General features: G+C 41.9%; 2 protein-coding genes across 2 annotated transcripts in view; both read right to left on the reverse strand.

Moving 5' to 3' along the window:
* The window catches only part of LOC139381569 (ras and Rab interactor 2-like), a 49,549-nt gene extending 41,805 nt beyond the window's left edge, over nucleotides 1-7,744 (reverse strand). The window contains 1 exon segment of the mRNA XM_071125213.1: nucleotides 7,568-7,744. The gene's annotated coding sequence lies outside the window, so the exon portion shown is untranslated.
* Nucleotides 7,745-12,665: 4,921 nt separating this feature from the next.
* Nucleotides 12,666-16,969, reverse strand: LOC139381199 (uncharacterized). Its single transcript, XM_071124642.1, has 5 exons — nucleotides 16,474-16,969; nucleotides 15,069-15,295; nucleotides 14,780-14,939; nucleotides 14,438-14,627; nucleotides 12,666-13,195 (listed from the first exon to the last, which is right to left on the reverse strand). The coding sequence occupies exons 1-5, from the start codon at nucleotides 16,766-16,768 to the stop codon at nucleotides 13,111-13,113; spliced, it is 957 nt and encodes a 318-aa protein (XP_070980743.1). The 5' UTR covers nucleotides 16,769-16,969; the 3' UTR covers nucleotides 12,666-13,110.
* Between the last annotated feature and the right edge of the window lie 9,594 nt (nucleotides 16,970-26,563).

A 26,563-nucleotide genomic window follows, 5' to 3' on the forward strand; every position in this document is an offset into this window, starting at 1 on the left:
TGGGGCATATTTTGTACATACACAATGCTTATAAATGAAATGCCAGCTCTCCAGCCCAGAGAGAGCAGGCATGAGAATGAAACATCATCACTGTGTCTATCTGAAAGGACTACAGTCCCTCAGTCTACATAGATGTATTATATTGTAACTGTAGGAGACTACTTCAGTCTCAGACCTGCCTATTTAATTGTAACTGCTAGTGGCTACTGTTTGGGGTTAAAAGGTGAAAGGGTAGTTTTACTTTTTTGGGGGGAAACCTGGACAAACACCTGCAGCTCAGGCCCTACCCAGACTAGCTTTGATCTGACAGTCATGTCTAGGGCTGTATAAACATTCTCTGACTTTCTCACACACATCCACACTCTCGCTCAGATGCTGGTCTGTGACCAGACCCCTGTTGTCAATCATTGCATGCTGCTGTATGGACTCTCCAGTTTCTGGGACAGAACCCCCCCCCCCTGAAAAAACAAAAATATATTTCCATGTTTTGGTGCATTCCTCAGGAAATACCAGAGGAGAGAGAGAGAACGGGAAAGAGGAAGTGGAGGTGGTTTGAAGGTATTTGAAGGCATTTCCTGAAAAGCCCCAACAGCCATTGAGAGATTTGACCCAAATCTTTAATTTTTCTGTCTCTGGTGTTGTAACTGCCCTGAAACATCCCCATTGTCCGTCCATCTTGTCACACACACACATACGGTACAAACACACACTGCAAAGGGCCAGGTAAACAGGAAAGCTCCTGCGGCTGACATTTGAGGCAAAAAACTCTACAGTAACAAATGTCATCACTGACTCAAAGCCCTGCATGGGTATAAATAAATGACCAACTGACCAGAAAGAAGTAAAAAAACAAAACAGGCCGAAAGTCTTTCTAGGTTATGTAACAATGTCAGGAAAAAATAACCCTAGTTATAGCAAAACACAATTCACTGCCAGGGTTGGTGTCAATTCAGAAGTGAATCAAATAATGGAAAATAAATGGCACTTATTATTGATTGCTAGTGTTGACGGCATCAAATGTAGCAACCTACACTGAGTATACCAAACATTAGAAACACCTAATATTGAGTTGCACCCACTTTTGCCCTAAGAACAGCCTCAATTCATTAGGACATGGACTCTACAAATGTCTTGAAAGCATTCCACAGGGATGCTAGCCCATGTTGACTCCAATGGGTGGTGGACCATTCTTGATACACACGGGACAACTGTTGAGAGTGGAAAACCCAGCAACATTTTTAGTAATGGCGCAGAAGGGGATGGCTGCCATTTTACTGGAGCCTAACCAATTGTGCTATTCTGTGTTTTTTTGCATTGTTTGTAACTTGTTTTTGTACAATGTTTCTGCCACCGTCTAATGACCGAAAAGAGTTTCTGGACATCAGAATAGCGATTACTCACCTTGGACTGGACAAATAATTTTTCTTTAACGAATCGGAGGCGAAAGATGTACACTGCTCAAGAAAATAAAGGGAACACTTAAACAACACAATGTAACTCCAGGTCAATCACACTTCTGTGAAATCAAACTGTCCACTTAGGAAGCAACACTGATTGACAATAAATTTCACATGCTGTTGTGCAAATGGAATAGACAACAGGTGGAAATTATAGGCAATTAGCAAGACACCCCCAATAAAGGAGTGGTTTTGCAGGTGGGGACCACAGACCACTTCTCAGTTTCTATGCTTCCTGGCTGATGTTTTGGTCACTTTTGAATGCTAGCGGTGCTTTCACTCTAGTGGTAGCATGAGACGGAGTCTACAACCCACACAAGTGGCTCAGGTAGTGCAGCTCATCCAGGATGGCACATCAATGCGAACTGTGGCAAGAAGGTTTGCTGTGTCTGTCAGCGTAGTGTCTAGAGCATGGAGGCGCTACCAAGAGACAGGCCAGTACATCAGGAGACGTGGAGGAGGCCGTAGAAGGGCAACAACCCAGCAGCAGGACTGCTACCTCCGCCTTTGTGCAAGGAGGAGCAGGAGGAGCACTGCCAGAGCCCTGCAAAATGACCTCCAGCAGGCCACAAATGTGCATGTGTCTGCTCAAACGGTCAGAAACAGACTCCATGAGGGTGGTATGAGGGCCCGACGTCCACAGGTGGGGGTTGTGCTTACAGCCCAACACCGTGCAGGACGTTTTTCATTTGCCAGAGAACACCAAGATTGGCAAATTCACCACTGGCACCCTGTGCTCTTCACAGATGAAAGCAGGTTCACACTGAGCACATGTGACAGACGTGACAGTCTGGAGACGCTGTGGAGAACGTTCTGCTGCCTGCAACATCCTCCAGCATGACCGGTTTGGCGGTGGGTCAGTCATGATCTGGGGTGGCATTTCTTTGGGGGGGCCGCATAGCCCTCCATGTGCTCGCCAGAGGTAGCCTGACTGCCATTAGGTACCGAGATGAGATCCTCAGACCCCTTGTGAGACCATATACTGGTGCGGTTGGCCCTGGGTTCCTTCTAATGCAAGACAATGCTAGACCTCATGTGGCTGGAGTGTGTCAGCAGTTCCTGCAAGAGGAAGGCATCGATGCTATGGACTGGCCCGCCCGTTCCCAAGACCTGAATCCAATTGAGCACATCTGGGACATCATGTCTCGCTCCATCCACCAACGCCACGTTGCACCACAGACTGTCCAGGAGTTGGCGGATGCTTTAGTCCAGGTCTGGGAGGAGATCCCTCAGGAGACCATCCGCCCCCTCATCAGGAGCATGCCCAGGCGTTGTAGGGAGGTCATACAGGCACGTGGAGGCCACACACACTACTGAGCCTCATTTAGACTTGTTTTAAGGACATTACATCAAAGTTGGATCAGCCTGTAGTGTGGTTTTCCACTTTAATTGTGAGTGTGACTCCAAATCCAGACCTCCATGGGTTGATAAATTTGATTTCCATTGATAATTTGTGTGATTTTGTTGTCAGCACATTCAACTATGTAAAGAAAAAAGTATTTAATAAGAATATTTCATTCATTCAGATCTAGGATGTGTTATTTTAGTGTTCCCTTTATTTTTTTGAGCAGTGTATATCTCCTCCCAGGACCAAATCCCCATCATTGGCATGAAGAGGAGACACCGATACAGGGGACACAGATCCGGGTGCTTGGTGAGAATTTGTCGGCGAGTGGATAATCCACCTTTACCATCTGTCCTACTGGGAAACGTGCAATCATTGGATGAGCTCCATCGGAGTCTATCCTACCAATGGGACATTAAACTGTAATATCTTACGTTTCACTGAGTCGTGGCTGAACGAGGAAATGGATAATACACAGTTTGCTGGTTTTTGCATGCATTGGAAAGATAGAACAGCAACCTCCGGTAAGACGAGGGGTGGTGGTCTGTGTCTATTTGTCAACAACAGCTGGTGCGCAATCTAATATTAAGGAAGTCTTGAGGTTTTGCTTGCCTTGAGGTAGAGTACCTCATGAAAAGCTGTAGACCACACGATTTACCTGGAGCTTATCTATATTTTTCATAGCTGCCCATTTACCACCACATACCGATGCAGGCTCTCAGACCGCCATAAGCAAACAAGACTGTTTTTCTAGCACCGAATGGAATACGTTCTGGGATTCATCCGATGAAATTGAGGAGTATACCACATCAGTCACCAGCTTCATCAGTAAGTGCATTGACGACACGGTCCCCACAGTGACCGTACGTACATATCCCAACCAGAAGCCTTGGATTACAGGCAACATCTGCACTGAGCTACAGCGTAGAGCTGCCACTTTCAAGGAGCGGACACTCATCCGGACGCTTATAAGAAATCCCACTATGCCCTCAAAAAACATCAAACAGGCAAAGTGTCAATAGAGGACTAAGACTGAATCCTACTACACCGGCTCTGACGCTCGTCGGATGTGGCAGGTTTGAAAACTATAACAGATTACAAAGGGAAACCCAGCCGCAAGCTACACACTGACGTGAGCCTACCAGACGAGCTAACTGCCTTCTCCACTCACGTCGAGGCAAGCAAAATTTAACCATGCATGAGAGCACCAGCTGTTCCAGATGAGTGTGTGATCACACTCTCCGTAGCCAATGTGAGTAAGACCTTTAAACACGTCAACATTGAGATGGATTACCAGGATGTGTACTCCGAGCATGCACTGACCAACTGGCAAGTGTCTTCACTAACATTTTCAACCTCTCCCTGACCAAGTCTAATACCTACATGTTTCAAGCAGACACCATAGTCCCTGTGCCCAAGAACACCAAAGTAACCTGCTTTCAATATACTTTGTATCCCTCATTTACTCAAGTGTTTCCATTACTTTGGCAGTTACCTGTATATGATGTCCTCTACAAATAAAACTTGAAATAAAGCAACAATAGGTGAATTCTGGATAACTATTGTGTGTTGGAGTGTCAATGCTTGGGGCCAAATGTGGCTCCCTCAAAAAGACACATTCAACCTGTTTCCACTTTGATTAGGTGTATGTCCCTGCTTGTATAGGAGGTCACAGCCACTAAGACTCACATGAATCACACATACACACAGATTGACAAGAGGGAGTTATCCTAAAACAGTGGTTGCCCGTTCTAAATTTCTAAAGACAGTACCAGCTATCAAAGCATCCCACGTAACACCCTACAATCGCAACTCCACATCCAACTCCCTGCACTTCTCTCAACACTGCAAACTGCTGAGCTCTGCATCTCCAGCTGTATTTCAGTAGGGTTGGATAAAATAACGCAGTGAAGGGCGTCTAAAAGCAGGCTTTAACGCAAAAGCTGCTCATCTGTCCCCACCAAATTATGAACTGACTTGTTTTCTTGCTCTGACAGTAACAGATTTCCTACACTGCATCTACAGTAGTAGTTAGTTGGGGCTAGCAGACAGATGGGTGAGGTGAATGGCTATAGGTTTATTGGCTGTACTGTTGTCATGGCTTGTTATGATAGGCTTTATGCCAAACTCTATATGACAGCATTTATGGCTACTATTCTCAGAGGTCGAAGTGTTCTCCCTCTCAATCAGAGCCGAATCCTAACTTTATATTCGAGTGTGAAACTCCAACTTCTGACCAAGTCTACCATAAAGAGCTTTTTTTTGCAGTAGTATATCTCCTATGCTTTCTGTGGTTAGAGTCTGAAGTGATGACAAACATTTCCCTACTGGTGATCTGCACGCAACCACAGCAGACTTCTGGGGGAAGAAACGGACAGGTAAAAGAAAACTACAGCCAATTACAATATGGTAATGGAGAGAAATCCTGAATTGGACAGTAATATTCAGCGGAGTGTGCATGGAAGCTTTGAACACAGGGAACCTGCTAGTCTGTAAAGGAGAGAAGGGTAAAACAAACTATTGGCTAAGTAATAAACTGCCAGTCTTGGCACAGTTCTTCAAATTCTAACCTGTGACTGAAGTTCTACGAAACACCAGTCTGCTTTTTCCCCAAAGCTAATCTTAAACATATTTCAGAGCATACTGGAAAACTGGCACCTTAGTATGTATATGTAATTAAGAAAAAAGGTAACTTTTGCTGGAAAAGTTTGAAATGATTGTGGTAACATAACGAAAACAGGTTTTGAATGTAGTTTGGAAATCTACAGGGTGACAGCTACCAACTCAAGACAATTTTAAAATCAGAAACTGAAATGGTTGAACACTAGAACAGAAGAAATGCAGAAATTGAACCGCTTGTTAGATCAAACACTCAACTGAAGGCTTATCAGTGAGTTCCTCTTATGACTCAACCTGCTGAACAGAAAGCAAACCTCCCAGTACCGAGTCACAATGAGCTTGCACCTGTATAACTCCTTGTATTCTCCATGCTTACTCTGAGTTCACTTTGTGAAATAAAACACAGATAATCACTTGGAGGCGATTTAGAGGGTAAATTGTGATAAGTACACACAATATCTATATTCTATTTCTATGATAAGTAAAAGTTGGTTAGAGCTTTCTTAGGACTATATCTTCATACATCTTATCATAAAGGCCCACTACAGTAGGCCTACTTCAATATTCCAATGTACTATAGGCTATAGACAATCCAGCCATGGTTCATAGCAACATACAGAGTCCCTACTCCCTAGAGTGAATTGCACAGAATACAAGTGAGCACATGGAGTAGGCTACTGTTTCAACTTACGTTTACAATATCACCATCCCTGACCGAAGAGTCTCGTCGCACACTACATTGTATTTCTCAATCGAAGGTGAGACACCGGGCAACAGGTGTTGAATAAGCTATAGCCAGGGTTGGCTTGGTTAGGCCTACTCTCTAAATGTAATACAGTTGCTAGTTATCTGTCCAAAATTGTAAATCAGTGATGTCACTTTTCAACCTGTTCTCAGAGCATTTTGTATTATTCTGTATGTAAATCTGAGATGCTCCATTTAGTATGACGTTACATTTCGTATGGTATGCTGTCAGTGAATCAGCATTCAGGGCTCAAACCACCCAGTTATAATTTGGAATATATCATAAGTTTAGCAAATTCATAACATATAATACCAATTGTAATCCATAACACATACGAATTGGGTGACGGACATCCACAAATGAATGCTGTGGTATATCAGACATTATAACACGGGTATGACAAAACATTTATTTTTACACTGGTAACCAGTTTATAATAGCAATAAGGAACCTCGGTGTGTGGTATATGGCCAATATACCACGACTAAGAGCTGTATCCAGGCACTCCATGTTGCGTTGCACATAAGCACAGCCCTTAGCCATGGAATATAGGCCATATACCTTACCCCCCTCATGGCTTATTGCTTAATTATAGCTAGGTGGCAAGCATTAGCTAGCTGGATAATGTTAGCTTTAGGGGTTAGGTAAAAGGGTTAAGGTTAGGGGAAGGGTGAGCTAACATGCTAAGTAGTTGCAAAGTAGCAAGTAGTTGAAAAGTTGCTAATTAGCTCAAATTGTCCATGATAAAATTCAAACTCGCAACCTTCGGGTTGCTAGACGTTCCCATTACACACCCAACTTTAGTTGCCTTTAAGTAACCATACCAAACATTACATATTATATACTAACTTGACTGTTCCAGATTTGCTTTACTATGTTACATTAAATCTGAGACCAGGCAGCAGTTTAGAATTACCCAAACTAAGTAAATATCTGACTACTTTTGGATGACTTTCCCCTTAGAGGCATTAGAAGAAGACATAAATTATCGATCAAACGCATTTGGTGTCATCATAGGTCTGTAACTTGTGGTCATTCTCGATTAGGTGAACAAATGTAAATGTGCTACTTTTTCAGATGTTTTTATTATTGCTGCCAACTGTTTACTTGCTGTTTCTTTGTAACGTTAATTAGATTACATGTAACTGAATGCGAGACAATGTTTGAGATTTTTAGTTTCCATCCAAACAGGAGGATAAGTATTTTCGGGGACAATAGTTCTCAGACTAAAATAACAGGCGACATGAATACATAGGGCCTATTATCATACTTTCTAAATATGCCGTTTATGATTTACGGACAGGCTTACTGGCATGGAAATTGAGAAATAAATTGAGAAAAGTTCTATAAACAATGCTGCAAAATGTAAACACAATGAAAACGTATCTCTTGCAAACGTACCAAGTCGGCAGAATTGAGCTCCTAAACCGACAACTCTGATGTATGTTTATAATTGCCTCCAGTTGTGAAGTAATAAGTCACGTTTGTGTCATTCAAATGATGGAGTTTTCATAGTTCGTCGTAGAAAGTTGGGCTCCGGTCCTTTACCGAGTCGGCTGGGTCCATGATTTACTCTAGTTCCTGTCTTTCCTTCCTCCACAGTTCAATGCGTGCATTCGACATCCCTAGCAACAGCTGGAGAACTAAAGTAAAATCAGTGCTTTCACGTCACGTGTCTTTGCAAGGGATGCCCTTGGCATGGGTACACCCCGCTTTATTGGTGTGGATGTCCTGTTTTCCTGCAAAAATTACAACATTTTTTCTCTCTTTTTGTATGTGTGCGCAGGCGCGTAACTTGCGGGGAATCGGGTGGTATTGACCCCCTCCAATATTAGAGACAGGACAATTTGACCCCCTCAATAATATACCAAGATAAACATATCCCACTTTAAAGCGCCTGGCAGCTACTGGCTTTCTGTGTCTTCTTACACCACACAGTTCTACTAAATTCATAATTTTATGACTGGATCTGCCCCCTGCCAATTATTATTTTGGTTTGTGAAGGGAAAAAGTTAAGCAGGGCTATGGAGAAACTCACAATATCTCCTCTCTTTCTCTCTTCTTAACAAACCCTCTAATCTGTGAGCAAACATGGAACAAATAAAATAGTAGTCAAAATGAACATAGAATATGTATAGGCACGAATAAGAATGATAGAGAAAATTTAAAAAATTCAAATGGAGAAAGTTTCTATTGCAAAGTGAAGAAATGTGCATCTCGTGAGTGAACGCTATTTCTCAAAATACAACTTTGGTAGTATTATGAACCCTAAAATATATTATTTATAGTAGGCTACATAATTAGAGAAGGGTTGTTTCTATTAAGGTCAGGCAGTCCGCTCAAGCAAGCCTGTTTCTCTCCCCAGTCAGAGGCAGTGGCTGTCTCCCCAACCTGGACTTGGGGGTAGACGTAACATAGTAAAAGTAAATCCAGGGAACTCCAATTTGTAAGATATGTTATATTTTGTATGGTATTCATTTGTGGATGTCCATCATCCTTTTCTGATGAAAAGTTACAAATTATAATTCGTACAATATGTTATCAATTTGTAAAACGCATAATTTGTTACGAATTCCAATTTGTTGTAACACAAGTTAGCTAGCTATGTGGCTAATGCTAATGTTAGCGAGGTAACAAACATTAGCTAGGCTAGGGGTTAGGGTCAAGGTTAGGATTTAGGTTAAAGGTTTTAAGGTTAGGGCTAAGTAGTTGCAAAGTAGCTGAAAAGTAATAAGTAGTTGCAAAGTTACTAAATATACAAACAAAAATATAAACGCAACATGTAAAGTGTTGTTCCTATCTTTCATGAGCTGAAATAAAAGATTCCAGAAATGTTCCATAAGCACTTGAAGTGTTTTCCTCATTTTATCGATGGGAATTTGAATGCAAAGAGAAACCGTGACGAGATCCTGAGGCCCATTGTCGTGCCATTCATCCGCCACCATCACCTCATGTTTCAGCATGATAATGCAAAGCCCCATGTTGCAAGGATCTGTACACAATTCCTGGAAGCTGAAAATGTCTCAGTTCTTCCATGGCCTGCATATTCACCATACATGTCACCCATTGAGCATGTTTGGGATGCTCTGGATCGACGTGAACGACAGCGTGTCGTAAAAAAGTACATCCTAAGCATAGTGAAGGATACACAAATAGGAATAATGGGTTATAACATGTACATTGAGTTAAAACAGTGGTTTGGTTGTGACTTTCTGAACTTAAAGCGTTAGACCGATCTTTTAAAGTAATACAGAACTTATTTGTATTTCAGTTGTGGTTGGGATATACACTACCTGTCAAAAGTTTTAGAACACCTACTCATTCAAGGGTTTTTCTTTATGTTTACTATTTTCTACATTGTAGAATCATAGTGAAGACATCACAACTATAAAATAACAAATATGTAATCATGTAGTAACCAAAAAAAGTGTTAAACAAATCAAAATATATTTAATATTTGAGATTCTTCAAAGTAGCCTTGATGACAGCGTTGAACACTCTCAAACAGCTTCATGAGGTGGTCACCTGGAATACATTTAAATTAACAGGTGTGCCTTCTTAAAAGTTCATTTGTGGAATTTATTTCCTTCTTAATGCGTTTGAGCCAATCATTTGTGTTATGACAAGGTATGCAGAAGATGGTCTATTACCAAACAGGGCTAAGTCTATATTATGGCAGGAACAGCTCAAATAAGCAAAGAAAAACGACAGACCATCATTACTTTAAGACATGGTCAGTCATTACAGAACATTTCAAGAACGTAAGTGCAGTCGCAAAAACCATCAAGTGCTATGATGAAACTGGCTCTCATGAGGACCACCACAAGAATGAATGGAAGACCCAGAGATACCTCTGCTGCAGTGGATAAGTTCATTAGAGTTAACAGCCCCAGAAATTGCAGCCTAAACAAATGCTTCCCAGAGTTCAAGTAACAGACACATCTCAACATCAATTGTTCAGAGAACGTGTGAATCAGGCCTTCATGGTCGAAATTCTGAAAGGAAACTACTACTAAAGGACACCAATAATAATAAGAGGCTTGCTTGGGCCAAGAAACACAAGCAATGGACATTAGACAGGCGGAAATTTGTCCTTTGGTCTGGAGTCCAAATGTGAGATTTTTGGTTCCAACCGCCGTGTCTTTGTGAGACGCAGGGTGGGTGAACAGATGATCTCTGCATGTGTGGTTCCCACCGTGAAGCATGGAGGAGGAGGTGTTATGGTGCTTTGGTGACACAGATTTATTTAGAATTCAAGGCACACTTAACCAGCATGGCTACCACAGCATTCTGCAGCAATACGCTATCGCATCTGGTTTGGGCTTAGTGGGACTATCATTTGTTTTTCAACAGGACAATGACTCAACACACCTCCAGGCTGTGTAAGGGCTATTTGACCAAAAAGGAGAGTGATAGAGTGCTGCATCAGATTACCACAATCATCCGACCTCAACCAAATTGAGATGGTTTGGGATGAGTCGGATCGCATAGTGAAGGAAAAACAGCCAACAAGTGCTCAGCATACAGTTGAAATCGAAAGTTTACATACACCTTAGCCAAATACATTTAAACTCAGTTTTTCACAATTCCTGACATTTAATCCGAGTAAAAATTCCCTTTTTTTTAGGTCAGTTAGGATCACCATTTTATTTTAAGCATGTGAAATTCCAGAATAATAGTAGAGAGAATGTTTTATTTCAGCTTTTATTTCTTTCATCACAATCCCAGTGGGTCAGAAGTTTACATATACTTAATGAGTGTTTGGTAGCATTGCCTTTAAATTGTTTAACTTGGGTCAAACGTTTCAGGTAGCCTTCAACAAGCCACCCACAATAAGGTGGGTGAATTTTGGCCCATTCCTCCTGACAAAGCTGGTGTAACTGAGTCAGGTTTGTAGGCCTCCTGCAGGTCCGTGATGTCGTCATGGAGGAGTGGAAGAGGACTCCAGTGGCAACCTGTGAAGCTCTGGTGAACTCCATGCCCAAGAGGGTTAAGGCAGTGCTTGAAAAGGATGGTGGCCACACAAAATATGGACACTTTGGGCCCAATTTGGACATTTTCACTTAGGGGTGTACTCACTTTTGTTGCCAGCGGTTTAGACATTAATGGCTGTGTGTTGTCTTATTGAGGGGACAGCAAATGTACACTGTTACACAAGCTGTACACTCACTACTTTACATTTTAGCAAATTGTCATTTCTTCAGTGTTGTCACACGAAAAGATACTCATATTTACAAAAATGTGAGGGGTGTACTCACTTTTGTGATATCCTGTAGATACTTTTGTACCCGTTTCCTCCAGCATCTTCACAAGGTCCTTTGCTGTTGTTCTGGGATTGATTTGCACTTTTCGCACCAAAGTACGTTCATCTCTAGGAAACTGAATGTGTCTCCTTCCTGAGCGGTATGGTGGCTGCATGGTCCCATGGTGTTTATAGTTGCGTACACTATTGTTTGTTCAGATTAGCGTGGTAACTTCAGGCGTTTGGAAATTGCTCCCAAGGATGATCCAGATTTGTGGAGATCTACAAAAAAAGATAATCTGTGGTCTTGGTTGATTTCTTTTGATTTTCCCAGGATGTCAAGCAAAGAAGCACTGAGTTTGAAGGTAGGCCTTGAAATACATCCAGAGGTACACCTCCAATTGACTCAAATGATGTCAATTAGCCTATCAGAAGTTCTAAAGCCATGACGTCCTTTTCTGGAATTTTCCAAGCTGTTTAAAGGCAGTCAACTTGGTGTATGTGAACTTCTGACCCACTGAAATTGTGATACAGTGAATAAGTGAAATAATCTGTCTGTAAACAAGTGTTGGAAAAATTATTTGTGTCATGCACAAAGTAGATGTCCTAACCGACTTGCCAAAACCATAGTTTGTTAACAAGAAATTTGTGGAGTGTTTGAAAAACGAGTTTTAATGACTCCAACCTAAGTGTATGTAAACTTCCGACTTCAACTGTATGTTGGAACTCCTTAAAGACTGTTGGAATAGCCTTCCAGGTGAAGCTAGTTGAGAGAATGCCAAGAGTGTCATCAAGGCAAAGGGTGGCTATTTGAAGAATCTCAAATATAAAATAGATTTTGATTTGTTTAACACTTTTTTGGTTGCTACATGATTACAAATGTATTATTTCATAGTTTTATGTCTTCACTATTATTATACAATGTAGAAAATAGTACAAATAAAGAAAAACCTTTGCTTGGGTACTGTAGGTGTTCTAAAACTTTTGAACGATAGTGTATTGACCAAATTATCAGGCATGTTTTGGATGTATTTTCCCTTCAAAATTCACCAGAAACAACCAGAAACACAGCTATTTCTTTAAACATGCCTTTGTGTGTGTTTCTCAGTGCCCAGCACAAACCATACCTGAATCAATGTCAGTGAGCTATAACAGTTTGGGCTGGTACCCCAATTACAAATTTTTTCATTACAAAACAAGGAAACAGAAATTAATGAGAAATATGTATTTACAAATATCAATTTATGGATATTTACAATGTATGTTGGTTGTTACAAGAAATACGCTTATATGGACATTACTTTTTAACATATAGTAAATTGCTTTCGTGTCTCTAACATTCACTCACTCACAGTTATATAGAAAAAATAATGTGCAGAAAGAGGTCATCTGAATGACCCGGAAGCCTGCGTCTTCGTAAGGATGAAAACGTCATAGACCTACTACAAACTGCAATGTTCATGGCCTATATTAACAGCCAAATTGATCAGAAATACAGTGTAGACATAGTTAATGTTGTAAATTACTATTCTAGCTGGAAACTGCAGATTTTTAATAGAATATCTACTTTTTCTTTGCAACTCTGTCTAGAAGGCCAGCGTCCTGGAGTTGCCTCTTCACTGTTGACGTTGAGACGGGGGTTTTGTGGGTCCTATTTAATGAAGCTGCCAGTTGAGGACTTGTGAGGCATCTGTTTCTCAAACTAGACACTAATGTACTTGTCCTCTTGCTCAGTTGTGCACCGGGGCCTCCCACTCCTCTTCTGGTTAGAGCCAGTTTGCGCTGTTCTGTGAAGGGAGTAGTACACAGCGTTGTACGAGATCTTCAGTTTCTTGCCAATTTCTCACATGGAATAGCCTTCATTTCTCAGAACATGAATAGACTGATGAGTTTCAGAAGAAAATAATTTGTTTCTGGCCATTTCGAGCCTGTAAGCGAACCCACAAATGTGGATGCTCCAGATACTCAACTAGTCTAAAGAAGGCCAGTTTTATTGCTTCTTTAAATCAACACAACAGTTTTCAGCTGTGCTAACATAATTGCAAAATTATTTTCTAATGATTAATTAGCCTTTTAAAATGATAAACTTGGATTAACTAACATAACGTGCCATTGGAACACAGGAGTGCTGATAATGGGCCTGCTGAAGTGCTGATAATGGGCCTCTGTACGCCTATGTTGATATTCCATTAAAAATCTGCCGTTTCCAGCTACAATAGTCATTTACAACATTAACAATGTCTACACTGTATTTCTGATCAATTTTATGTTATTTTAAATGGACAAAAAATGTGCTTTTTCAAAAACAAGGACATTTCTATGTAACCCCAAACTTTTGAATGGTAGTGTATATTTGCACATACTCTCATTAGTGGGGTAAAAAATATGCCGGAAAGCTTTCTAATCAGTACCTTCAAAGCATTAACTGCAATACACAACTTTTATCAACAGGTTTTGCAGCAGTATTTGGTTTGAATTACTCAGGGACAAACATCCAACCACACCTGACAGATCTGTGATGTGAGGAGCGTCATGGGATGTGACTCTATTGGAGACTATACGAGATCATATACATTGTGGGCATAATTTTGAGAACTGTGTGAGAAATTGGACTTTGAGAATACATCTTCAATTTACAATAGGGGTGTCAAACTCATTCCATGTTGTGCCTAGTGTCTGCAGGTTTTTATGATTTATTTTCAATTAATACCTAGAAAACCAGGTGACTGAAGTTATTTACTAATTAGTGACCTTAATTCATCAATCAAGTACAAGGGAGGAGTGAAAACACGCAGACACTCTACCCTCCGTGGAATGAGTTTGGCACGTGATTTACATCGTTGCATGATTTATGCAGGGGTCCAAGTTACTTGAGCAGATCACAGGTTTGGCCCTGTATGAAGTAACATGGGCCAAACCACATGTATTCACATTCAAATAGCATTTATTTTTTGCAATGTAACAAACTTAAAAAAAAATACTAAAATGTTAAACAATATAATATATGTAATAAGCTGATTGTGAGTTACTGTGGATGTGTAGGCTGATGTGTAGGCAGATCTACACATTCCTTTGGACACAGGAAGTCAACAGGTGGTTTATAATGCCGTCGACCACTCCCTCCCTGTCTGAATGGGGCGAACCGCAGCCACTTCTTCACCACGTCTGCAAACTGGTGATGTGTGGCCTCTTTGCCCACTGGGGTTCTTTTCAGAGCACCTACGGAGATAGAGAAGTAGTGAGGTCAGTGCTGCATCCCAATTCACTTCAGTGGTTTACATTCCAAATGTCTATGGAGACTGATCTTTCTGCATCATGCATCCTTCTCCCCAACCCTAACAGTATGTGTAAGATATGATACCGGTACTTACAGAAGAGAACCCCTTGGAGGCGGGTGTTTCTGAAGCTCCTTTTCTGGCCTCGGCCCACCCAGTTGAGCTCAGAGCCCACAGCAAAAGATAGCACTGCCTGCATGAGCCTTCGCACCGCATCATCAAACGTGGCCCCACCCATTCGTGACAGGTGAGACACCTGTCATAGATAGACACATACACCATTTATAACACAATCACTTCCCATTATTTAGCAGTATTATACTACAACATTAGGTAGTGTGCTTGTCACTGGTTCAAGCCTTTGCGGGTCACTCGGTCCACCTACCATTCTCTTCTGTGCTCCTGCATCCTCCAGGTGCCTCTCTGTGTCATCTAACTGCTCCATGGTCCTCAGTGGGATGTCAATGTCTAGAGCTTCCACCTCTTCCTCTACCACCGGAAAGCTCTGGCCCTGAACCCTGGCCTGCATCTGCCTCAAAACGCCCCACTGTCTCTGCTGCTCCTCCTTAATCTCCACCAGCAGGGAGATGATTTTACGCTGGGCAGCCGTCTCTGAGGAACAGTGGATAGAAACTGATTTAGGATGACACAGGGTCAAGGTAGGGGCCAATGGAGGAAACCTATTCCCCCTCAGGAGACTGAAAAGATTTGGCATGGGTCCTCAGATCCTCAAAAGGTTCTACAGCTACATCGAGAGCATCCTGATTGGTTGCATCACAGCCTGGTATGGCAACTGCTCGGCCTCCGACTGCAAGGCACTACAGCGGGCAGTGCATACAGCCCAGTACATCACTGTGGCAAGCTTCCTGCCATCCAGGACCTCTATACCAGGCAGTGTCAGAGGAAGGCCCAAAAAAATAGTTAAACTCCAGCCATCCTAGTCATAGACTTCTACCCCAAGCCAAAAGACTCCTACCCCCAAGCCATAAGACCCCTGAACATTAAATCAAATGGCTACCCAGACTATTTGCATTGCCTCCCCACCCCCTCTTTTACGCCGCTACTCTCTTATTATCTATGCATAGTCACTTTAATAACTCTACCTACATGAACATATTACCACAACGAACCGGTGCCCTCGCACATTGACTCTTTACCGGTACTCCCTGTATATAGTCTCGCTATTGTTATTTCACTGCTGCTCTTTAATTACTTGTTCCTTTATTTCTTATTCATATTTTTTCAACTGCATTGTTGGTTAGGGGCTTGTAAGTAAGCATTTCACTGTAAGGTTGTTGTATTCGGCGTATGTGACTAATATAATTTAATTTGATTACAGCATAGGGACTATTAATTTCAGCTGGAGACTACAAAACATGTTTTTTTCTATGAATATGTTTCTTATTTTCAAGGAAGTGTTCTTTTCTTAAGAATTGGAAGAATAAAAAAATAGAATTTCAAGAATTTATTGAATTGACATGTCAGTTTGTTGATTTGTCGTATTTTGTGTCACATTTTGGAACAGTGACAGGCCTAGCTGTAGTCATTTTCCCCATCAATCTAAAACAGCGAGTGAGTCTCATTGGCTACTGTAACTCTTCAGCCAATTAGAAATGTAGCCTGGGGTACTATATTTCTCCTGAGAATCTGATTGGTCACACAACTGAATCAATCCTGGGATTCTTTGTTTTTTCCCCCGATACTTGTTACTTCCAAGAAAATACAAAACAAAGTAGGAAATTCACTTTAAAAACACAACTATAGTTAATCAAGCAAGGGTAAAACGTTACCTGCTGATGATGAGGTGCCGGGGATCGCCAACTTTTCCCCAACACCACCCGTGCTAAATGTTGCACTCAGTGACTCAACGTCAAAGTTTACATCTGTGCGTCTTGGAATATCATACTTGGGAACATCCTCCGAGCGTCTCGAGACATGTTCCGCAAGATGGTTCATTTCGTCGGACACAGCTGATAGTCTCTGTTGGAGCGTTTCTAGTGCTATGTCTGCCATGTGTTTGTTGACCAAACCTTCCATTCGTCGCTGCATCGACCAGCTAGAAGTATCTCCATTATTATGCTCCATAAATATCTCAACCTGTCGATCTCCTAAACGTGAGTTTTAACCAACAAAAACCTTTCTACAATGTCTTTACTGTCTTTCTAGGTAAACGCAAATGTTGACCTGCGTGGAAAAAAAGCGGAAGTGGTTATCGAGCAGTCCACAGCCAGCGCATGATATCACGTTGCAACAACGTCACGGTAATGTTGCGAGAACATTGGGAAGGCCAGAAGAACTACAATTCCCACCGCAACAATCAACATATTTCTTTCCCACGGGTTGACTGCATATTATTCTTGAACGTTTTTAGTTCATGGAAAGATGCCAATTAGCATGTATGCCGAATGTAACCATAACAGTAACATTGTAGTCCGCTGATAGAAATTGTTACATTGTAGGCTACATTTGATGTAACTTTAACTAACACAATGTAGTGATCATCAAGGTTCCAACATTTAAAGTATATATTTTTTTGTGCCAGCTGTGAGTGATTGGGAAACTTCAATGGAATGGTCTCCGCCTTTCAAAGTGTGTTGCACTATGCTGTTAAACATGACTGATTTGCGCCAACATCGAAGGTCATGAAGTTTTGGCTGTCTAAGATGCACCTCCCCTGACTTCTACTTGTCTACATTCAGTTGCTTTCGCCTCACCACTCAAACACGCCCAATATTTGGTAAACAGTTGTGTTCCCCTGCCAAATGTTATCTATTACAGGACTCTGTTCTTAGAGAGCTACTGTCCTGTAGGTTTTCACTCCAACCCTAATCTAGCTCACCTGATTCTAATAATTAGACGCTTAAGGTTAATAAATTGAATCAAGTTAGTTACAACTCGGGTTGGAGCGAAAACCTACAGGAGGGTAGCTCTCCAGGAACAGGGTTGGAGAGCCCAATCTATTATATTGACAAGATAGTCGAGTGCCCACTATAACGAGAAATATATGATCTCAAAGATGGGAGGAGGAGAGAGCAGGTGGGACCATAGAGATAGAGGACTCATCTTTGTATCTGTGCCATTATTTCTATTATATATTTTTTTCTCACCTTTATTTAACCAGGTAGGCTAGTTGAGAACAAGTTCTCATTTACATCTGCGACCTGGCCAAGAATAAAGCAAAGCAGTTCGACACATACAACAACACAGAGTTACACATGGAGTAAACAAACATACGGTCAATAATACAGTATAAAAAGTCTATGTACAGTGTGTGCAAATGAGGTAAGATAAGGGAGGTAAAGCAATAAATAGGCCATGGTGGCGAAGTAATTACAATATGCTAATTAAACACTGGAGTTATTGATGTGCAGAAGATGAATGTGCAAGTAGAGATACTGGGGTGCAAAGGAGCGAGATAAATAAATACAGTATGGGGATGAGGTAGTTGGTAGTTGGATGGGCTATGTACAGGTGCTGTGAGCTGCTCTGACAGCTGGTGCTTAAAGCTAGTGAGGGAGATATGAGTCTCCAGCTTCAGTGATTTTTGCCGTTTCTTCCAGTCATTAGCAGCAGAGAACTGGAAGGAAAGCCGGCCAAAGGAGGAATTGGCTTTGGGGATGACTAGTGAGATATACCTGCTGGAACGGGTACTACGGGTGGGTGATGCTATGGTGACCAGTGAGCTGAGATAAGCCGGGGCTTTACATAGCAGAGACTTGTAGATGACCTGGTGCCAGTGGGTTTTGCGACGAGTATGAAGTGAGGGCCAGCCAACGAGAGCATACAGGTCACAATGGTCTGGAGTATATGGGGCTGTGTATATGGGGCCGACAAAACGGATGGCACTGTGATAGACTGCATCCAATTTGTTGAGTAGTGTTGGAGGCTATTTTGTAAATGACATCGCCAAGGATCTGTAGGATGGTCAGTTTTACAAGGGAATGTTTGGCAGCATGATTGAAGGATGCTTTGTTGCTAAATAGGAAGCCTATTCTAGATTTAATTTTGGATTGGAGATGCTTAATGTGAGTCTGGAAGGAGAGTTTACAGTCTAACCAGACACCTAGGTATTTGTAGTTGTCCACATATTCTAAGTCAGAACCGTCCAGAGTAGTGATGCTGGATGGGCGGGCAAGTGCGGGGCAGCGATCGGTTGAAAAGCATGCATTTAGCTTTACTTGCATTTAAGAGCAGTTGGAGGCAACGGAAGGAGAGTTGTATGACATTAAAGCTTGTCTGGAGGTTAGTTAACACAGTGTCCAAAAGAAGGGCCAGAAGTATACAAAATGGTGTCGTCTGCGTAGAGGTGGATCAGAGAATCACAAGCAGCAAGAGCGACATCATTGATGTATACAGAGAAGAGAGTCGGCCTGAGAATTGAACCCTGTGGCACCCCCATATCGACTGCCAGAGGTCCAGACAACAGGCCCTCCGATTTGACACACTGAACTCTATCAGAGAAGTAGTTGGTGAACCAGGCGAGGCAGTCATTTGAGAAACCAAGGCTGTTTAGTCTGCCGATAAGAATGTGGTGATTGACAGAGTCGAAAGTCTTGGCCAGGTCGATGAATACGGCTACACAGTAATGTCTCTTATCGATGGCGGTTATGATATCGTTTAGGACCTTGAGCGTGGCTGAGGTGCACCCATGACCAGCTCTGAAACCAGATTGAGGCTACAACACATAGGAATACCCACCGAGTTGACTACTTTTGACTACTTTAAAATGGCGGAAGCATGGTGGAAGCCCTCTGGCGCTACCAATACTAAAACTGCCTTTTTGCCACTAGTAGCCTCTTGTTCTCTATGGCTATGAACCCAGCGTGAATTGTCAGGAATTCACCCTTGTTGCCTCGCCTCGTACAAAGAGGAAGAAGCTAAGCGAGTGGAATAACTGAGCCCAAAATCAGTTTTCTCCAGAATGTGGCATCTTTTTTTCGCTCACCAACCGAGGAGTTTTTATACTGAGGTCAATGATAGTGTCGAATTTGGTTAACAAAAAAATGAATGGCTAATTTTCTACGTGTGGTTTATTTGATCGAATATAAGTTTCATAATGCTCAGGTTGTTACGAGTGTACTGATATACGTAGGACATGTGACATCCCAGCAATTTTGAGAAAAACCACCATTGGCTAGAATGGTCCCACCTGATCTTGCCTCCTCCCGACTTTGAATACATTTCTTTCCATTGTTAGAGCGGCCACTTGAGTATCTGGTCAATATAATGGATCATCTGTGCCCTGCCTGAGCAGGGGAAGAGGCGAAGCGAGGAAAATTATTCTGCGTGAGATGAGCAAACCAACTAGTGATTTTTTTTGTATGGAGGTCAATGAGAGCATGTCAAAGTATCTGAGGCTTATTTGATCAAATTAATGTTTAGGCTGTTTAATCGTTTTCGGATGTACAGCACCAGTCAACAGTTTGGACCTACCTACTCCTTCAAGGTTCTTATTTTATTTTAAACTATTTTCTACATTGTAGAATGATAGTGAAGACATCAAAACTATGAAATAACACACATGGAATCGTGTAGTAACCAAAAAAGTGTTAAACAAATCAAAATATATTTTATATTCTTCAAAGTAGCCACCCTTTGCCTTGATGACAGCTTTGCACACTCTTGGCATTCTCTCAACCAGCTTCACCTGGAATGCTTTTCCAAGAGTCTTGAAGGAGTTTCCATATATGCTGAGCACTTGTTGGGTGCTTTTCTTTCACTCTGCGGTCCAACTCATCCCAAACCATCTCAATTGGGTTGAGGTTGGGTGCAGCACTCCATCTGGGTTGAGGTCGGGTGCAGCACTCCATCACTCTCCTCTTGGTCAAATAGCCCTTACACAGCCTGGAGGTGTCTTGGGTCATTGTCCTCTTGAAAAACATATGATAGTCCCACTAAGCTGAAACCAGTTGGGATGGTGTATCACTGCAGAATGCTGTGGTAGCCATGCTAGTTAAGTGTGCATTGAACTGATCATCCGTTCACCAACTCTGCGTCTTTCAAAGACATGGCGGTCTTTGAAATTTGAGATTTGGACTCATCAGACCAAAGGACAGATTTCCACCGATCTAATGTCCATTGCTCATGTTTCTTAGCCCAAACAAGTCTCTTCTTATTATTGTTGTCTTTTAGTAGTGGTTTCTTTGCATCAATTCGACCTGATTCACACCGTCTCCTCTGAACAGTTGATGTTGAGATGTGTCTGTTACTTGAACTCTGTGAAGCATTCATTTGGGCTGCAATTTCTGAAGCTGGTAACTCTAATGAACTTATCCTCTGCAGCAGAGGTAACTCTCCTTTCCTGTGGTAGTCATCATGAGAGCCAGTTTCATCATAGAGCTTGATGGTTTTTGCGACTGCACTTGAAAAAACTTTCAAAGTTATTTACATTTTCTGGATTGACTGACCTTCATGTCTTGATGGACTGTTGTTTCTCTTTGCTTATTTGAGATGTTCTTGCCATAATATGGACTTAGCCATATTTGGTAAAAGACCATCTTCTGTATACCTCCCCTACCTTGTCACAACTGATTGTCTCAAAGGCATTAAGAAGGAAAGAAATTCCACAAATTACACCTGTTAATTGAAATGCATTCCCGGTGACTACCTCATGAAGCTGGTTGAGAGAATGCCAAGAGTGTGCAAAGCTGTCATCAAGGCAAAGGGTGGGTATTTAAAAAAATCTCATATAAAATATATTTAGATTTTTTTAACACTTTGTTTTGGTTACTACATGATTCCATATGTGTTAATTCATAGTTTTCATGTCTTCACTATTATTATACAATGTACAAATAAAGAAAAACACTTGAATGAGTAGGTTTGTCCAAACTTTTGACTGGTACTGTAACGGGATGCACGTTGCATTCAGGCAACTTTGCGAAAAACAACTCAGTTGTGCCTATTGTTCGCACAGCGTACCTGCCCTCTCATTGTTCACCGATAGAGAATGATAGAGGCCTATAGTGGCCAAAAGGCTGTTTTAGTATGGACAGTGCCATTGAGGGCTTCCACCATTTTAATGTCGTCAACTGGGTGGGACTTCCAACTTCTTCATTGGCTGACCCCTCCTGATGAACCTATGGAGTTATGCCCAACTGGGTCATCAGAAGGGGTCAGCCAATTGTGATTTTTTTTAGGACTATTTCAAAATGGAGATTGCCTCAATGGTGCTGCCCGTGCGCTCACAGATGCTATAATGGGAACTATATTTTGGGATGCTTTCTCTATCATTCTCTATGGGACTGCTTAGTTTATTTTCTAACATTGAACCAGAAAAAAATAGGGAGTGGGATGGTCCCAGGGGTTCTGAATATTAAGAATGAGGATGGGAGGTTGATAGGCATCAAGTACAAAAATGGAAAACAGTATTTCAGTAGCTCGGAAGAAAACAAAATGAGAAAGAAAGCGTAAAAGACATAAAAAAACCCTGTGACAAAAGACTATGTTGAGAGATCAGTCCAAAAATGGGAAACCGTGCTACAGCAGTTTGGAAGGTGAAACCGACAAGAAAAAGATGGCGGCAGGGTCGAAAGAACAAGGAAAAACACTGAGAAGATGTTAGGTGTCAAGTAGAGGTCTTCACAGGTCTTGGACCTGGGGCTTCACAGGTCTTGATAAAGCGCAAGAGGAGAGAGAGAGGTGCAGCTCTTGCAGGCGGGGGAAGGGCCATACTGTGAGGGAGTGACACAGTGAGCAGGGAGGAGGGACTGAGAACAGAGAGACAGAAGCCGACTTGTGCTATAGTAGACTAATAGCTGCCATAGCTAGGTTATTTATCATCAAATTTGATTACGTAGTACCTGTCTTGACTGCATCAAACTGAGAGAAGCTAGTTAGCTAAGTTAACTGAGGCTGCAATGCATGCGCTTTCTCATCCTGCAGTTACAAATAACAACAACTCCATTCAGAATATTAAGTTGACTGTTGGTTGTTGTAGCCTATCCTTCTCCTTCAACTTTTAATACTTTTAATACCATCTTCCATTGATTAGATATCTCCTAACTTTTGCCACACATGGAGCGATACTCAATGGCTGTAGACTATTGCTTTGAAAACGTATCATTGGCCAACAGCAAGCTACAGTTGAAGTCGGAAGTTTACATACACTTAGGTTGGAGTCATTAAAACTTGTTTTTCAACCACTCCACTAATTTCTTGTTAACAAACTATATTTTTGGCAAGTTGGTTAGGACATCTACTTTGTGCATGACACAAGTAATTTTTCCAACAATTGTTAACAGATTATATCACTTATAATTCACTGTATCACAATTACAGTGGGTCATACGTAATTTTGCACGCCCAATTTTTCAGTTTTTGATTTGTTAAAAAAGTTTGAAATATCCAATAAATGTTGTTCCACTTCATGATTGTATCCCACTTGTTGTTGATTCTTCACAAAAAAATACAGTTTTATATCTTTATGTTTGAAGCCTGAAATGTGGCAAAAGGTCGCAAAGTTCAAGGGGGCCGAATACTTTCGCAAGGCACTGTACATACACTAAATTGACTGTGCCTTTAAACAGCTTGGAAAATTCCAGAAAATGATGTCATGGCTTTAGAACTTCTGATAGGCTAATTGACATCATTTGAGTCAATTGGAGGTGTACCTGTGGATGTATTTAAAGACCTACCTTCAAACTCAGTGCCTCTTTGCTTGACATCATGGGAAAATCAAAAGAAATCAGCCAAGACCTCAGAAAAAAACTTGTAGACTTCCACAAGTCTAGTTCATCCTTGGGAGCAATTTCCAAACGCCTGAAGGTACCACTTTCATCTGTACAAACAATAGTATGCAACTATAAACACCATAGAACCACACAGCTGTCATACCGCTTAGGAAGGAGACGCATTCTGTCTCATAGAGATGAACGTACTTTGGTGCGAAAAGTGCTAATCAATCCCAGAACAACAGCAAAGGACCTTGTGAAGATGCTGGAGAAAACGGGTACCACAGTAATCTATATCCACAGTAAAACGAGTCCTATATCGACATAACCTGAAAGGCCGCTCAGCAAAGAAGAAACCACTGCTGCAAAACCGCCATAAAAAAGCCAGACTACAGTTTGCAACTGCACATGGGTTAAAGATCGTACGTTTTGGAGAAATGTCCTCTGGTCTGATGAAACAAAAATAGAACTGTTTGGCCATAATGACCATCAATATGTTTGGAGGTAAAAGGGGGAGGCTTACAAGCCGAAGAACACCATCCCAACCGTGAAGCACGGGGGTGGCAGCATCATGTTGTGGGGGTGCTTTGCTGCAGGAGGGACTGGTGCACTTCACAAAATAGATGGCATCATGAGGCAAGGAAAATTACGTGGATATATTGAAGAAACATCTCAAGATGTCAGTCAGGAAGTTAAAGCTTGGTTGCAAATGGGTCTTCCGAATGGACAATGACCCCAAGCATACTTCCAAAGTTGTGGCAAAATGGCTTAAGGACAACAAAGTCAAGGTATTGGAGTGGCCATCACAAAGTCCTGCCCTCAATCCTATAGAACATTTGTGGGCAGAACTGAAAAAGCATGTGTGAGCAAGGAGGCCTACAAACTTGACTCAGTTACACCAGCTTTGTCAGGAGGAATGGGCCAAAATTCACCCACCTTATTGTGGGAAGGTTGTGGAAGGCTACCCAAAACATGTGACCCAAGTTAAACAATTTAAAGGCAATGCTACCAAATACTAATTGAGTGTATGTAAACGTCTGACCCACTGGGAATGTGATGAAAGCAATAAAAGCTGAAATAAATCATTATCTCAACTATTATTCTGACATTTCACATTCTTAAAATAAAGTGGTGATCCTAACTGACCTAAGACAGGGAATTTTTACTCGGATTAAATGTCAGGAATTGTGAAAAACTGAGTTTAAATGTATTTGGCTAAGGTGTATGTAAACTTCCGACTTCAACTGTACATGCTCAACTCTTGTGAAAATTTAAGCTGCTGCTCTTGCTTATCAAATTTCTCTCGCTGCTGCAACATCACGTTCAGATCTGTACGGGTCCTTCCAGACAAGTCAGTTAGAATTTCACATACCTGAGACCCGTAACAATCAGATCCGACCCAGACCTGTGACATTTTTTAGAAATCTGATCTCGACCAGATGGGTATTTGGATAGAGGTAAATATATCTCTGAAGATCTCTAGTATCAATTATAAAATTGGAAAACTGTACTTCAGTAGCTCAGAACGAGAGAGAGAGAGAGAGAGGAGATTCGGAGCAGCATGGTGTAGAGGTTGATGTGTCTGTGAAGAGCGGGAAGAAGGAAATTATGACAAAGATGATTCTGGCCCAGTGGGAGTGTGATTTTTTTGTTGTCGTTGGAGAGAATGGATTGCCTTCTGGCTGATTCATATTTGGTGTCAGGTTGGATGGAGAAGAGTTTGGGGACTGTTGAGTTGGTGAAAGTAACTTGAAGTGAACTCGTGATGAGCAGCCACTCCACACCATGTGCCTTGGGACATGAACTGTGACTTGCTTTACTGTTCGGATTAGGGCGCTGTTGAAAGGAGTGATAACTGGGGTTGCATTGTGTTGAGGAGGATCAACTGAAATGAAAGATTCCCATGTCTGTGACGCCCACCGTTTGGTATGATGCAGACCTGGTGGAGGAGAATGTGATGAAACAGATGAGATAGACACTGTCTGTCCTGCTGAGTTTTGATGCAGAGGCTTATGGTCATGTTGAAGCCGTGTGTTGGAGGAAGATTCCTAGATGTGAGAGATATGCATAAGACTGGGTAGTATCGGTGGAAAAAAGTTGTGAGTGTTAACTGTAGGAGTACCCATGGTGCTGGAGATCAGAAGTGTCCGGTGAGAGAAAGGCAGGTTGAGGTTGCCAGGGTTATAGTAGTACAGAAGGTGTTGTACGCTGAGGGACTGAAGACAGTAGTAGAAGAACATGGGCCAGGGCGAGGGATCCTAAGAGGCTCCCGGTGAGTAGGCATAGGCATATAGAGAGTGACAGGAATAACATGCTTCAGTAAGGTTGGTTTCTTAGCGTTCATAGCCATGGCTATCAACTGTACCGCAGAACTGGAACGTAAAATCACAGAAAATAGATGTGGTGGCAGCAGCAGACAAGTACTTGAGTGTATAAGGTTGAGTTTACAAGGTGTGTTGAATGATAGTGTCCCGTCCTCCCAGGCTGCCGGCCTGGTGTAGGATCAGATAGGGTAGTGGAATAGTAGTGACGTTTTAATGGGGGTAGGATTAGTTGGTAGGGTAATTTTTCTTCCCTGTTTACCTGTCCTTTTTACCTTCCCTTTTTTTTTTGTCACAACGTGTGATGAATTAACACTCCAGGACAACAGGCGGAAGGAAGCACAGGGCTAGATTATAGAAATTGATGAATAGGGAGGCCGTGACTGACCTCACACTCCAACAAGTAGGTGGCGGTGTATGCACCGTTCAGTTGGTTGCGATCCAGCAATACATATATATTTTTTTCAAGATGGAGTGGGATGTCTCGCTTCCTTTTCTGTCTCTGGCTCAAGCAGCTCAAAGAACAAATGAATGTTTGGCGGCAAAGAGGGTTTGAGCCATAGAGATCCTATTAAATTACTTGAGTTCCAGAATGGGGTCAAAATGCCAGCCCTACTCAGAGGTAATAATAAGGAATTCCCCTCGAACACACCCACAAATTGGTGAAAACGAACATTCTTTCCCATTGACCCCCAGTGTAAAAGAGCCAACTTAGACGTAAATAACAAAACATGCCGAAAAGCTGCTGTGTTTGTTCAAAAATACCGACCTACGGTTCGCAATGCTCCGACTTAGGGAAATATAGCCTGAAAGAAGAGCCCTATGGCTTCAGACTATTCAGCGTGGGAGAGTGGGAAATTGTGGAGACCCGATTACCAAGTAGGCTA

The sequence above is a fragment of the Oncorhynchus clarkii genome, chromosome 23, assembly GCF_045791955.1.
Source record: "Oncorhynchus clarkii lewisi isolate Uvic-CL-2024 chromosome 23, UVic_Ocla_1.0, whole genome shotgun sequence".
Lineage (NCBI taxonomy): Eukaryota > Metazoa > Chordata > Actinopteri > Salmoniformes > Salmonidae > Oncorhynchus > Oncorhynchus clarkii.